Source organism: Psammomys obesus, unplaced genomic scaffold (genome assembly GCF_907164565.1).
Source record: "Psammomys obesus unplaced genomic scaffold, mPsaObe1.curated_primary_1811, whole genome shotgun sequence".
Taxonomy (NCBI): domain Eukaryota; kingdom Metazoa; phylum Chordata; class Mammalia; order Rodentia; family Muridae; genus Psammomys; species Psammomys obesus.
The window spans coordinates 5,397,826-5,412,614 of NW_026585504.1; the positions used below are offsets into that span (position 1 = coordinate 5,397,826).

General features: G+C 41.3%; 1 protein-coding gene across 2 annotated transcripts in view; it reads right to left on the reverse strand.

Annotated features, from left to right (window-relative positions):
- Positions 1-14,789, reverse strand: part of Pank2 (pantothenate kinase 2) — a 34,706-nt gene that overhangs the window by 4,164 nt on the left and 15,753 nt on the right. For both annotated transcript variants that reach the window (XM_055609205.1, XM_055609279.1), the window contains exons 4-6: positions 11,133-11,309; positions 6,846-6,969; positions 891-1,016 (exon numbers count right to left, since the gene is read on the reverse strand). In XM_055609205.1, coding sequence (XP_055465180.1) covers positions 891-1,016; positions 6,846-6,969; positions 11,133-11,309 — 427 coding nt within the window. The remainder of the gene's footprint in view (positions 1-890; positions 1,017-6,845; positions 6,970-11,132; positions 11,310-14,789) is intronic.

Genomic DNA, 14,789 nt, shown 5'->3' on the forward strand with positions numbered 1-14,789 from the left:
CTCCAGGACTACACCAGTCTACAAGCAGGAGGTTAGAAACTAAAATATTGTAAGAAAGAACAACTGGGCTGGGCTGAGGCTCAGTGGCAGATCATCAGGCCAGAATATAAAGCTGAGGTTCTCTTCCAAGGGCCACCAAAAACAACTAAAACTAAAAATGGAAACAGGAAAATCTTCAAGTCCTGGTGGTGTATTCTAAAGAACACATCCCTACAACTGCTAAACTAACTGCCAAACTTGCCATGAGAGGGCAGACAAGGGTCTCAGGACTAATATAATGAATGTCAAGGGCAGACATCAAGGTGCAAGTCAGAAGTCTTGCCGAGAACAAATTGCCCAAGCTAAGAAGAAGGGAAAATGAACAAGCAGTGAGAACAGCAAAACAGAATCCATAAAGCTGTGGCTACGGCTGAGTTCCCCTTATCCAAAATGTTTGGGACCAGAAGTGGTTCTAGTTTGGGAGTCTTGCATATTTTAAAGTGTCTGCATAGATTAACCTCACCACGCAGATGCCCAGAGACTTTTAATCTGTATAAATGGGGGAAAGGGAGGGGATATTATCGTAAGAAGACCTTTATTTCCTTGTATTACCTAGCAAAGATTCAACCCAGCACTGGGAAGCAGAGATTAAAAAGTTCAAACAGGCCTGTTTGAACAAGCAAGTTCCAACCATAGCAAGGCCTTGTTTCAAATAACAAAAACTGGCTTAAAGTTAAACTAGTTCAACACCCACCTCATTACATTGGTAAGGAATAGTTTTCAGACACAACAATAAAAGCTCAAGGCCACTGCGTGGACACAGTGGGAACAGCCCACTCACTGCATCCCAGGGCAGCCCTTTAACTCTGTGCCCTTTTTCACGTGACAGTCCCTGGAAACAAATCACTCACCTCGTGCTCTGAAAACAGTGCTTTCAGCTGCCCCTTAGACCAGTAATCCAGAGCATACGCCAGAAGCCGCATGGCGATTGTGTTGACTCTCAGGAAATTGCCGACAAATACGACCTGGTTAATGTTCTGAGCACAGAAAAGTGGCAGTGAGTTCACACCCTGATTTCTGTTTCCTCATAAAGTTACACCCAGCATGCAGTTTTCAGCAGCAACTTGACTGATGAATAAAATTCTATCCAGTTGGTTCAGGGAGGTCTAATGAGATTTGCTTTTCAGACAATACAGGACCTCTGCAAACTTGCCCCAGAGTGTACACACAAAGATTATGAAAAAAAGCTGTATTAAATATGATAAACAGTAACATCACTATGGAACACTTAACAATAAGTGAAAAAAAATAGCAGCACTGCTGATGATTAATTTTGTAACCTACCAGATTAAGACACCCTGAAGCATTAGTGAGGTACAACTTTAGGTTTGTCTGTGAAGGTACTTACAAAGAGATTTAAATTGGGGGTTGGGAGCATTCTGAGGGAAAAAGGAAAGTCACCGTTCACTCCCCCACCCCCCGACATTCCTGGTCCATCCACTGTTACCAAGAGCTCACATTCACACTGCTGCAAGCACAATCAATTTCTATGGCCCTACCATGAGTTCAAATAAATCCTTCCTGAAGTTGCTCTTGCCAGAAATTTGACAAGAAAAAGAATACAGAGAGTCTGAGAGACAGACACCTCAGTAAATAACAGTGCTTGTGCTGCAAGCATGAGCGATGACCCAAGACAAATCTCAGTACCTACATAAGAAGCCAGACTGGCTGCACATACCTGTAACCCCAGCATCTGCCCGAGAGAGGCAGATGCTAAGAGTTAAGAATCCATTTTTTAAGGCAGTAAGATGTAGAAAGATAAAGGAAGACATGCAGTATCCTGCTCTGGCTACACATAAGCATGGGTTTGCACATCTGCACATTCATAGGTATTGGGGTGGGAGTGGGGGGAGAGACAAAAACAAAGAGAGAACAGAGGAAAAAAAAACAAAGAGAAAGGAAAGAAGGAGAGAGAGGACAGTTATCTCTTTCTAGAGAAAAGAAAATAGAGCAGCAACACAGAAAATTGGTACCAGTAAGCCAGTGAAATGGTGAATCAGCTTAAAATAAAGAAATAAAAAGCTTACCTCAAAGCCTAGTGGCACGGCTTCAATGCCCAGAGCCAACTCCACAAGTTGCCCTCTAACATCCACAAGCATGCTGTGGCCCATGTGCATCCCACCCCACAATAACAGGTACATTTTAAAAGAAACAGATACCAAGAAGTGAGGCCATCATCATGACTTAACACTATGGTACACAGGCCTTCTGGATTGCTGGAAGGATGTAGAACAATCTGGAACACGAAGCACCAAGAGATGTGAAAAACGGGAAATTTGAAAGAAATGAGCATCGGTCCGGGTAAAGTGACTCTTATTATTAAAGATTAGGGCCACTACAGAGAAACCAGGGACAGTCCATCCAGACAACAGAAAGATATTCTGAGGCACAACAATGGAAACTTATTTGAAAAACTTTGATTTAAAAGGAAAAAAAAAAGACTACCTGGCCAGGTGTGGTGACAAATGTCCTTAATCCCAACACTGGAGAGGCAGGGTAGGGTGTCTGTGAGTTCATGACTAGCCTAGTCTACAAAGAGAGTTCCAGAACAGCCAGGACTACACAGAGAAACCCTGTCTCAAAAACAACAAAACAAAAACAAGACTATCTGATCAAATTAGTGACACCTTGCTCCAAAAGGGCTGCCCAGGACAGTGTGTTCCTAGGTTCAGACATGCAGGCACACTTAGGCCTCCGTCACTGTAGTAAATGAGGCACAGCTACATCTGGAGCTAAAAGCAGGAGGCAGCAGGGATTCCACGTGGTGCTGTTTTGCAGGCAACACAATCTCTGATTTGGGCTGGTGTAGTGCAAGTCTTGGTTTCTTTAAAAACTCAGTTATATTATATAAAAAGGTTTTGTTTTAATCCCAAGTGTGGCATATGAGACTGCCTTAGTTTGTCCAAAGCTGATAATCGCCTCCTGCAGTTTGGAGAGGGGTGTGGTCTTTGCAAGCTAGAGATAGTTTAATTCTGAGGACTCTGAGAGGGGATAAATACCAAAGCCCAGAGAGAGAAGAATGCTTTTCTGAGAAGGAAGAAAGTTGCTCCTGCGTTTGCCAGTTTGCTGGACTGCTGGATATCCTGACTATGAGATCAGATTTGTCCCAAAGACCCCAATGACCCTAAAAAGCAGGAAGTAGCCAAAGAGAACTCCACCCCCTCTTCCCACTAACTTTCTTTCTCGCCTACCTAGTGTTGGGGTATTGGAAGGCATTAGGAGGGATAAGGGGTGGAGAAGGTAGGCAGAGGCATAAGGAACCCCAAATAAAGTAGGGTTTAAAAATTAGCACTTACAAGCTGGGAAGATGGCTCAGTGGTAAGGACCCTTGTCATTAGGCCTGATAATCCTAGTTTGATTCCACATGGTGGAAGGATTCCCAAAAGCTGTCCTTAACACAACCTAACACAAAACGTTGACACGCAAAACAAACATACACCCACACCCACTAAATAAATAAATAAATAAATAAATAAATAAATAAATAAGTAAGTAAGTAAGTAAGTAAGTAAGTAAGTAAGTAAGTAAGTAAGTAAATAAATAGTGTTTTTTTAAAAAAAGATCCAAGAGTTGTGGAGTCACTGAGTTCGCACCAAGGCTCCAGAAAGCAAACACTGTGGGACAAGCTGAAGTAGTCCCTAAAGGAGGCTCCAAGACGCAACTATGTGAAACAGTCAAGTTGCAACGTAGACATTAAAATACTGGAGACGACAGGAACCTGGGATATTTCCCAGGAAAACTGTAAACTCCATGTAGAGTCAGCTCAAGAGAGAAACTACAATTGCCACCAACAACAGCTAAAAACAAAACAAAACTGTGAAAGCCTACTGGAGCCTAAGTGATGGCACCCTGAGCCCTGGGTGCTGGACACAGAGCTACAAAAGTTGCCAATTATCCTATTCTGTTATAGTCTCTAAGTTCCTTGCTCTGCTCCCGTCTCTTACTTATGGAATGAAATGTTTACTCTGCCTAATTATACTGGAAGTTGTACTTTGGCTTTTGATTTTATAGACGCTCACCATTATAAGATTATGGTTAAGTCTCAGAATAAACTTTTGCTTTGTTTTTTAAGACAGATTCTCAATATGTAGTCCCAGCTGGTCTGGAACCTACTTTATAGACCAGGCTGGCCTGGAATTCAGAGATTTGCCTATCTCTGTCACCTGAGTGCTGGGATTAAAGACATGGTTCTTCATGTCCAGCTTCAGAACCAAGTCACCAGACTCAAGGAAACAATGCCCTACCTATGTATGCAATTCCAATTAAATTCAGTGGGGCACAAAACAACAACAAAAAGACATAAAGTAGGTGGAAGGGTTGGGGAGAAAAAGGGAGGAGCTAAGAGGAGGAAAAGAAAGAAACAGTTGATAATGAGGAGCATCTGTAATGTGAAAGACAGATTCTACTGACACTCATAGATGGATAACATAAAAATGACAGCAGGGGTAAGGAGTACAATGTTAGATTTAAAGTGAGCTGTTGGGTGACAGGTTGACAAGGGCTAAGCGTGAGATAGGCAATACTGATTGTTGGCACAGCTGGAGTAGGAAGCACCCAGAGCACTAGTGAGGCTCTATGAGGACATATGAGCTATGCATATTTGGCTATGAGGGCATTCCCAGAGGAGTAATTAAGAAAAGAAGACTTGTGTTGGGTGTGGTAACACCATCCTAGACTGAATAAAAAGGACAAAAGGGAAATGGCAGCTGAAAACCAGCATTCATCTGTTTCCAAGCATATCCAGATGTAAACAAGCAGCCTCACATTCTGCCAACAAAGGTTCTCCAGACCATCATTCCTTCCCAACCATGACAGACGATACCCTCAGTCTATGAGCAAAATCAATCCTGTTCCTAAGTTACTTTTGTCAGAGATTTGGTCATGGCAAGGAGAAAGTAACCAACCTAAAAGAGGACATGACACAAAGAAGCAAAGATATGTGAGAGCTAAAAACAATTCACCTTCATCTGTGAACAGAATAAGCAAAATCGTGGCTGTCTAACAAAGTCTACCTGGTATTCCAGCCCCAGTATCAGTGAAGCTGTCCAGGCATCAATGCTAAAGATGTTCTAAATGGGCACAGCCTGTGCCAAACCCCTCAGCAATCTACCAGAATTTGTAAGCACAATCACAATGCAGGATCACAAGGTTCACTCCAAAGTAAGCCCTGTATCAAGAATAAAACAGCCAAAGAACAGGTTCATACTTCAAAATACTTACCATAGTCACCACTTCCAAGAAACCAAATGCCCAGCTCTATTTGATTAATTTATGACAAAATAAGAATCTGATCAACTATACAGTCATGACTTAGGAAAATAGCATAGTCAGTGAAGTCCTTCTCATGCAAATGTGAGGCACTAAAGTTGATCTCCCTAGGATCCACCCAAGAAAGCAGAGGCAGTGGCAAGTCTGTAATGCCAGAAGTGGAGAGGCAGTGACAGTCAGATCCCAGAAACTTGTGGGCCAGCTGCCAGCCTATTTCAGCCAGTGAGAGACCTTGTCTCAAAAAATAAGATGAGCCATGCCACACACACCTTTTAATTCCAGTACTTGGGAGGCAGAGGCAGGCGGATCTCTGTGAGGACAGCCTGATCTACAAAGTGAGTCCAGGACAGCCCAGGTTATACAGAGAAACCCTGTCTCAAAAAAAAAAAAAAAAGGTGAGCTGGTCATGGTACATATGCCTTTAATATGTCTCCATAGCCAGTTAAAAAACAAACAAGCTGGGCAGTGGTGGTGCAGAGCGTCAATCCCAGCACTGTGGAGGCAGAAGCAGATGAATCTCTGAGTTAGAGGCCAGCCTGGTCTACAACGAATTCCAGGACACCCAGGCCTACACAACAAACTCTCTTTCAAAAAGCCAAACAAACAAATAAACAAGGTGGACAGCTCCTGAGGAACACTGTACATTGTCCTCTGACCTTCCCACTTGAACATGCATACACACGCACTCACACAAAGAAAATGTAGCCACAAACCATATATTTCAGTTAAAAACAGAAGCTGTATGCACACCAACTGAAAATTTTTTAATACTTAAGCACAAGAAAGAAAATATACAAAAAAAGAAAAAAAAGAAATGTCATTCAAATGAAAACAGAATTTTAAAAATCTGGTGTATAGTGTCTTCTAAATTAAAATTTAGATAAATCGTTTTGGATCTTAAGGTCTCCTTTTAAGGCACATGTCTATATTATTTAAAGAGTAACTGTAAACCAAGTGTATAAATAGGGACAAGCCATAAAGCTGTACCAACTGGATCCTAGATACTTTCCCTAAGGGCAGCCCATTCTTGGTTCTTTCATAGCCCTGTACAATGCTGCTTGACCTGAATGCTACAAGGCAGCACTGTAAAGAAGCTGAAAGCACGAAGACAGCTCTGCTGAGGTGGAGAGGGACCAAGGGGGGCCTTCCTCTGACCGCTCAGTCTTCTCCCAGCTTCAGTCGCTTCCTGTGGATTCCTTTCCACACCTCCACAGCAGCCAATAAACACAGCATCTAGATTCACCATTGTTACCCATCATTCATCCCACCCCCAGCTCAACACTGGCCTTCTTCCTGCGCCCCCTCTATAGTCTCCTCAAAAGAAGCCATTCACCTCTGGCAGCAGTGTTCATCTTCAGGAAGAAAAAGGTGTGTATGTGTGTGGGGGGGGAATCAATGAAAATGAATCTGTTTCTCAAGAGTATAAAGTTTGTGTTTAACGTTTACCCCAGTAACTACATTTGGACACATTGTAAAGAGACCCATTTAGAAAGTCAGCATTTTCCTCAGAGTAACAGAACAATATCATGTCCCCTTACTTCATTAAGGGCACACATTCTTGCTATGGAGCCAATGTTGTTGGTGATGGTGATCAAAGTTGCTCTGGCGAGATCCTCCTTACTGGCAGCCTCTCTCTTCTCCTTGCTCATCATGTTTCCGAAACTGTAAGTGGAAGAAAAACATTTCACTGCTGAAACAAAGGTAATACAGTCCAGGGGAACTTCAATGTTACTTTACTATGACAAAATTACTTTATAGCAAGTCTTTCCACTTTTTGTTACAGAATGATGGGAGCATCCACTAAAGAGAGCTCAGTTAAAAAAACAAAAACAAAAAAACCCAGGAAGTATTCTAAATGAGCAGGTCTTCTACTAAAACTCAACTTTGGTACCAGAGAGATCCCTATCCAAGAAGACCCACCGAAAGGCAACACTGCCTAATCTTCTACCACAGAGTTCCAGGAAGACCTCTCTTATCAGCAGGTCATCCCTACTGTGAAACTATTCCACTCCAACGGTCACAGTCACACCTATCATAGAAAACTCACTTTATAAGCTCAAAGAACACAACAGCTGAGTTCTGGTGAGCTACTAAAGCTCCAGGCTGCCCTGGAAATAAAAAAAGTCTTTTGTTACTGATAAATGCTTTATCAGTAACTGTGACCCAAACCCAAGAACAAAAATAAGGAAGTGGTGATCAGTAATCAAATGCTGCAAATAAAACAGAATCTACAGCATTTACTAAGGGCCTATTACTCAGCAAGCACTTGCACATGAATGCCTTTTCAAATATTAAAAACCAAGTGTTCTGTTGTGCATGGTGGCCCATGCCTTTAATACCAGTACTCACAGGCAGAGGCAGGTAGATCTCTAAGAGTTCAAGGCCAGCCTGGTCTACACAGCAAATTCTAGACCAGCCAGGGCTACACAGGAGACCTTGTCTCAAAAACAAGACAAAAAACACATGTGCTCTAACACACACAAAAAGTAATTACATACCTAAAAGGGGTGGGAAAGAGGCTCACCATAAGAGCACTGGCTGCTCTTCCAGAGGACCCTTTCAATTCCCAGAACCCACATGTAAGCTCATAACCATCTGTAAGGCTCTCTATTCAGTCCCAGGAAATCTAGTGCCCTCTTCTGGCCTCCATGGGCACCTGGTACACACATGGTACACAGATACAAATTCAGGCAAAACGCTCATACATATAAGTAATTATTAAAAAAATACATATATAAACAAACAAAATAAAATTAAGAAAATCCCATGGTGGCACAGGCCAGCATCTCAGTGAAAGACCAAGGCAGACCTATGCATCACAGTGAAATCCTGTCTCAAAAACAGCAAGAGGAAGGAGAAAAAGACTTCTATTTTTGATATAATTAGAGAATTAAGCAGGCATATACTTGTGTACTAAAATCTTTTGTGACTGGAAGATAACCACCTAACTAAATGGAAAGAAGGCCATCTTCCTGAACCTTAAGCTGGCAATACTCAAGTCTACAGAGATGGGTCAGTGGTTAAAAGTACTTGTTCTTATAGAAGAGCTAGTTTATATTCCCAGCACCCAAATGGAGGCTTCACAACCATCTCTATCAATATCCTCTTCTGACCTTATGGCCACCAGGCACGCACTGGGTGCACATACATACATACATACATCTAAAAAAAATAAAAATAAAAAAAACCACAAAATTTTGTTTTATTTTGTGAGACAAGGTTTTCTCTGTATAGCCTTGGCTATGCTGGACTCACTTTGTAGACCAGGCTGGCCCTAAACTCACATCAATCCACCTCCCTCTGCCTCCCTGAATGCTGGGATTAAAGGTGTGTGCTACCATGCCCAGCCAAACACACAAAATTTTAAAATAATTAAAAATAAAAGTTGGCAATACTCCTCAAACTGGTCAATAGATTCAACATAATCCCTATCAAAATTCCAGCTGTCTTCTTTACAGACACTGCCAAATTGATACTAAAACCCATCCAGAAAGTCAAGAATTCAACACAGCCAAAATAATCTTGGAAATGAAGAACAAGCTAGCGGGCCTGTGTCCTGTATGTCTGCCACTTTCCCTTTAAAAACTTAGTGCAAAGCTGCAGTAAACAGGGGAATGTGGTACTGCTCTAAAGAAAAGTATAGAGAATAGAAAGAAATTGAGATTCCAGAAATAAACTTAAACATCTAGAGTCATCTGACTATTGACAAAGGGCTCAAAAGAGTAAGGAAAGAACAGTCTTTTCAGCAGATGGGTCAGCTGGAACAAGTGAAAACAAAACAAACCGTGCAAGACCGAGAATATGGAATGCTATCAGAAAAGCTAACACCGACGGGGTCAGACATAAATGTCAAAACCCAAACCATAAATCTCTTTGAAGTGAATCCTCATAACCTTGGATAGGGCAAATGACACTACAGAAAAAGGCTCAAAAGTCTGAGGCCAGCCAGACTCAAAAAAAAAGAGATTATTCATGTAGTCTCAATTGGTAGAGTACTTGCCTAGCATGCATGGATCCCTACATATGATCTCTACCACTAAATAAACGGGACATATTAGCACAGATCTGTGTGGATATAAAAAGCCAGAACACAACAAGGTCAAGACCTGCCTGAGATACAGGAGACCTTCTCCAAGAAGAGGAAAGGGGGAGAGGGAGAGGGGAAAGGAGAGGAAGGGAGAGGAGGGGAGGGGAGGGGAGAAAGAAAAGAAAAGGAAGGAAGGAAGGAAGGAAGGAAGGAAGGAAGGAAGGAAGGAAGGAAGGAAGGAAGGCCTAAATATCTGTACTGCAGATGTCAACAAGGAAGTGGGAAAACGAACAAAGAACCTTTATCTACAACATGTAAAGAATTCTTAAGCTCAATAAATAGAAAAAGTAATTTTAATTAGCAAAAGGTTTCAACAGACATATTCCTTAAACGACAAACAGAAAAACAAAACTCAAGATCACAATGAGCTGGGGCCAGGTGGCACACTCCTATTATTTCCAACAGTCAGGAAGCTGATATAGGAAGATTACAAGTTCAAGGCCCTCCCCTTGAGGAGGACTAGGGGACAAGAGTTGGGGGTGGGAGAAAGAATGAGGGTGAGAGGAGATGAGTGAGGGGGCTACAATCAAGATGAATAAAAAAAAAAAAAAAAAAAAAAGTTCAAGGCCACTCTGAGCTCTGCAGAGGACAGACAAAGGATCCCCAAAAGAAAAAGTGAAGATGAAAAAAGCAAAGATGAATGGAAGATTCAGGAAGCAGATAAGAGGAAATGGGAGAAAACCTAAAGGAGCTATGGTAGACGGACTGTCTGTGTATCCTCATTGTGGGACTCTCAGGTCTCAGTAACCATCAGGGTAAACTCTGCTTGTCTGACTTTCTTACCCTGGGATTCCAGTGGTTCTCTTTCCTTACACTTGGCTGCTATGACAGCTTCTAACTGCAGGTTGCCTTTGTGCAGTGTCATTAGTACAGTTTTAACCATTTGCATCGGAAAATGAAGTTACTAAAGCAATTTATGAAAAGCGGTGAGGGATTCTTAAACAGACGAAGACATAAAATAAATTTATCTCTCCTAAATTGCTGGGGCTGTAAAATGGTGTGGTCACATTGGAGAGTACTTTAATAGTTTAAATAGTTTAAACTATTTTTTAACTATAGTTTAATAGTTTAATAGTTCCTCAAAAGATTAAACATAAGGTCACCATGCAGCACATCAATTTCATTCCTAGATAGAGATTAAGAAAATAAAGCAGAGCACAGTGACATAAGCCTCTAATTACATGACTCTGGTATATTTTGCACTAAGTGACATGAAGCTGGTCATGACAGATCATACCATAATACCATATATATGAAATGTTCAGAGTAAACAAATTCACAGAGAAAGAAAGAAAAGCAACTTGGGAGAAGGGTGAGGAGTAAAAGGGAAAAGTGATAGCTCAGGGCTGCAAGGTTTCTAAAATGATAAAAATGTTCTGAAATTGAATTATAGTAATAGTTGTAAAACTCTGTAATTATACAACAAACCACTAAATTACACATTTAAAAAAGACAAGTGCTTGTGAATACCAACTAGCCTCCAATTCTCCCGTCTTCACCCCAGGACTAGGATTACAACATGTACCATACCCAGTTTATGCAGTGCTGGGGATCATACATACTAGTACATGGCTTCATATACACTAGCATGCACTCTACGAACTCAACTACATCTTCAGCCCCAAATTAAATACTTTAAACAGGTAACTTTATAAATGACATTTCAATGAAACTGTTTAAAACATACACTCAACAGGATTTTAGTTCTGTATTTCTTTCTACATACACACTCCCTTACCTTGAAGCCACAGCCCAACCTGGCAAGCCAAACCTCTCATAGTCTCCTCCATAAATGTCTCGAACTAATTTGTCCACTTTGGTGCTATCCCCACGAGACGCCATCTCAAGTGCTTCTTCAAAAGTGCTACAGCCAGTAAGAAGACAGCAGAGACCAAAGAAAGTTCCTCCTCCAAGACTATGATTAAAAGCAAACAATGAAGTATTTTTAAACATAAGAATGGGATGTAAGACTTATGAACCCCAAAACAATATTCATGTATCAGTCTACTCTTACCCCAATTAAATCATATATGATACCAATAAGGTAAGTTTGCAAGAAGACAAATCCAAGTGCCTCAAGAACACAAAATGCATATATCCATGTGAGCCAAAAAAAGTAGAAAAAATATATATATAGCACATCTCCTTATACATAACCCCAGTACAGTCTAATCCTGGCAAGTATTAAAAGTATTGGGTACACATCAGTAAAGCCAATATACCCAGTGTCATGTTGGCAATCTACTTTTGTCTTCAAATGTAGAATGTCTGAAGTCATTCAAGCACCTGTCACCCTAACCCCACCAGACTTCTTTCCCAAAACTAACTCTTACTTGTTGGCTAATACTCATGAGGTAAATGGTTATTCAAATCCTCAGTTCCTTTGTTTTCCTCAAGTAATCCTTGAACCTTAACCAAAACATTCATTCTCTTTCATGTAATCCTCCCTTTCAAATCAATTTTCTAGTTAACAGTACCTCAACTTCTAGATCCAAACTGTCTTAGGTAATTTTCTATTGCTGTGATAAGACATCATGACGAAGACAACTATAGAAGAAAAGAGTTTATTTGGGACACACAGTTTCAGTGTTAGAGTCCCGACCATCATCATGGTAGAAGCATGGCAGCAGGTAGGCATGGCACTGGAGTAGTAGCTGAGAGCTCATATCTTTTTTTTTTTTTTTTTTTTTTTTAAGATTCATGTATTTTTTTTTTAAATGTATTATGAGTACCCTGTCTGCATATACACCTGCAGGCCAGAAGAGGGCATCAGATCCCAGTACAGACGCTTAAGAGCCACCATGCGGTTGCTAGAAATTGAACTCAGGACCTCTGAAAGAGCAGACAGTGCTCTTAACCTCTGAGCCAACTCTCTAGCCCAAAGCTTTTATCTTGAGACACAACCATAAGGCATAGAGAGCTAACTGGGAATGGCTTACGCTTTTAAAACCTCAAAGTCACCCCAGTGACATACCTCCTTCAATAAGGCCACCCTTAATCCTTCCCAAACATTTTGACCAACTAGGAACCAAGCACTCAAATATATAAGCCTATGGGAAGACATTATCACTCAAACCACCACATTCCTACTCCCTGGGCCCCACAGGCTTGTAGCTGTATCACATGCAAAACTCATTTAGTTCACCTTCAAAAGTTCCCATAGTATTTCACTCTCAAATGTTTCAAAGTCCATCCATATCTCTTCTGAGAATCAAGGCAATCTTAACAGTTAACCCCATGTAAAAGCAAAAAAGCAAATCATGTATTTCCAGCATACAATGGCACAGTATACATTACTATTCCAAATGGAAGAAAGGGGGCACAGTGAGAAAATACTGGACCAAAGCAAGACTAAAAAGCATTAGGGCAAACTCCAAATCCTACCTGTCCTATGGCAAAGGACTTGGATGGCTCTCTCCTTCCAGCCTTGCCAACTCTAACCTACCTCCCTCCCTCTCTCTCTCTCTTTTCCTCTCTCCCTCAGACTAGTTCCACACCCTAACTGTAGCTCTCCTTGGCAGGCATCCCATGGCTCTGGCATCTCCAACATCTTGGGATCTCCCAGACCCCAAGGCCTCACCTTCACAACTTTACATAATGACCTTTCAAGACCTCCGTGCAGGGACTCCCTGCCACATGCCTGGCCTGGGTGGTTCTCCTTAACTACGGACAACATGTCTGTAACCCTTTTATTCATAAATCCTTGACTTTAAAGCCAGAACCATGTGGATAACTCTGCCCCTTGGGCTGCCTGCTTGCGGTGAGGCGTGGGCTCCTTCTTGAATTACATTTGCAGCAGCTTTCCTTTGTTGTTATTGTTTTTTAAGAGCAGAAAATTCCTCAGGCATTTCCTTCTTACAAGTTGAAAGCTTAGCTGGGCAATGTCTTTAGTTTTATTTTCCACCAGGCCTCACCTTATCTTTCAGCACAGGCCTTGGCTGTACTGAATATTAAATCTCCTGATGCAATTTTTCCACTTTAAAGATTTTGTATTCTTTACCTCAATTGTTGTTTTGTACTGTAGATCTACATAACAGTTACCACTAATAACCACGTGACACAATATTAGGCTGTCTTAAAATCTCAGCCAAAACAGTTAATCCATTAGTTCTCAATTTTGCTTCAGGCAACTTTTTAGGACAAGGGCAGAAAGCAGGCACATTCTTGCCAAAATATCATAAGAACAATCTCTGGCCCAGATGCTAATATTGTTCCCCTCTGAAACATTTTTTTGGTTTTTTGTTTATTTGAGACAGTCTATAACAGCATTTTTCAACCTGTGGGTCATAACCCCTTTCACAGGAGTCGCCTAGGACCACTGGAAAATACAGGTATTTATTATGATTCATAACAGTAGCAAAATCACAGTTATGTAGTAACAAAGTAGTCAGGAGTCACAACAAGCATGAAGAACTGCATTAAAGGGTTGCAGCATTATAAAGGTTGAGATCCACCTCTCTCTGTAGTCCTGGCTGCCTGGACCTCACTGCTGGCCTTGAATTCAGATATCCTGAGTGATGAGATTAAAGGCATGTACCACCACCACACCTGACCCCTCTCTGAAACCTCCTGCGCTGGGCATTCATGGTCAACATTGCTCTCAGCACTACTGTCTTCCAACTCCTACTTTGATAGCCCTATTTAGCCCTGCTTATAGCATTTAACCACGTTCCTAATCTAAAGTCCACATATTATTCCAAACAACAGAATGGGTCAAGCCTGTCAGACAATAGTCTACTCCCTGGTACCAATTTCTGTCTTAGTTTCTATTGCTGTGGTAAGGCACCAAGACCACGACAACTTATGAAAGAGTTTATTGGAGACTTATAATTAAGAGTTCATGAGCATCACAGTGAGAGCATGACAGCCTGTAGACAGGTTTGGCACTGGAGCAGTAGCTGAGAACTCACATCTTTGAACATAATCAAGAAACAGAGATAGCTAATTGGCAATAGCTTGGGCTTTTGAAACCTCAAAGCCCACCCCAAATAACACATCTCCTCCAACAAAGACCACATTTCCTAATCTTTCCCAAACATTTCTACCAAGCAGAGACTAAGTATTAAAATATATTAAGTCTATGGGAGCCATTCTCATTCAAATTACAACACACACCATCCCATGACCATTCCTTGCTGTATGGCCATCACCTGGACACCTTCTATCATCCTATGGTATGAGTATGTGCATGCACATGGCAAAGCACATATATATGCATGTATGTATACAAAGTCTACAGGTTTCAAAGGAAGAAATTTCTTCTGCCTTTTCTTCCAAAGGACTACCTGGTTAACTTCAGCTACTTTATATATGCACACCATAAACTATGGATGCAATGAGTCTTTGGGACATCACATAATGAAGCAATGATAATAAAAATCCTAAGCAAAAGAGA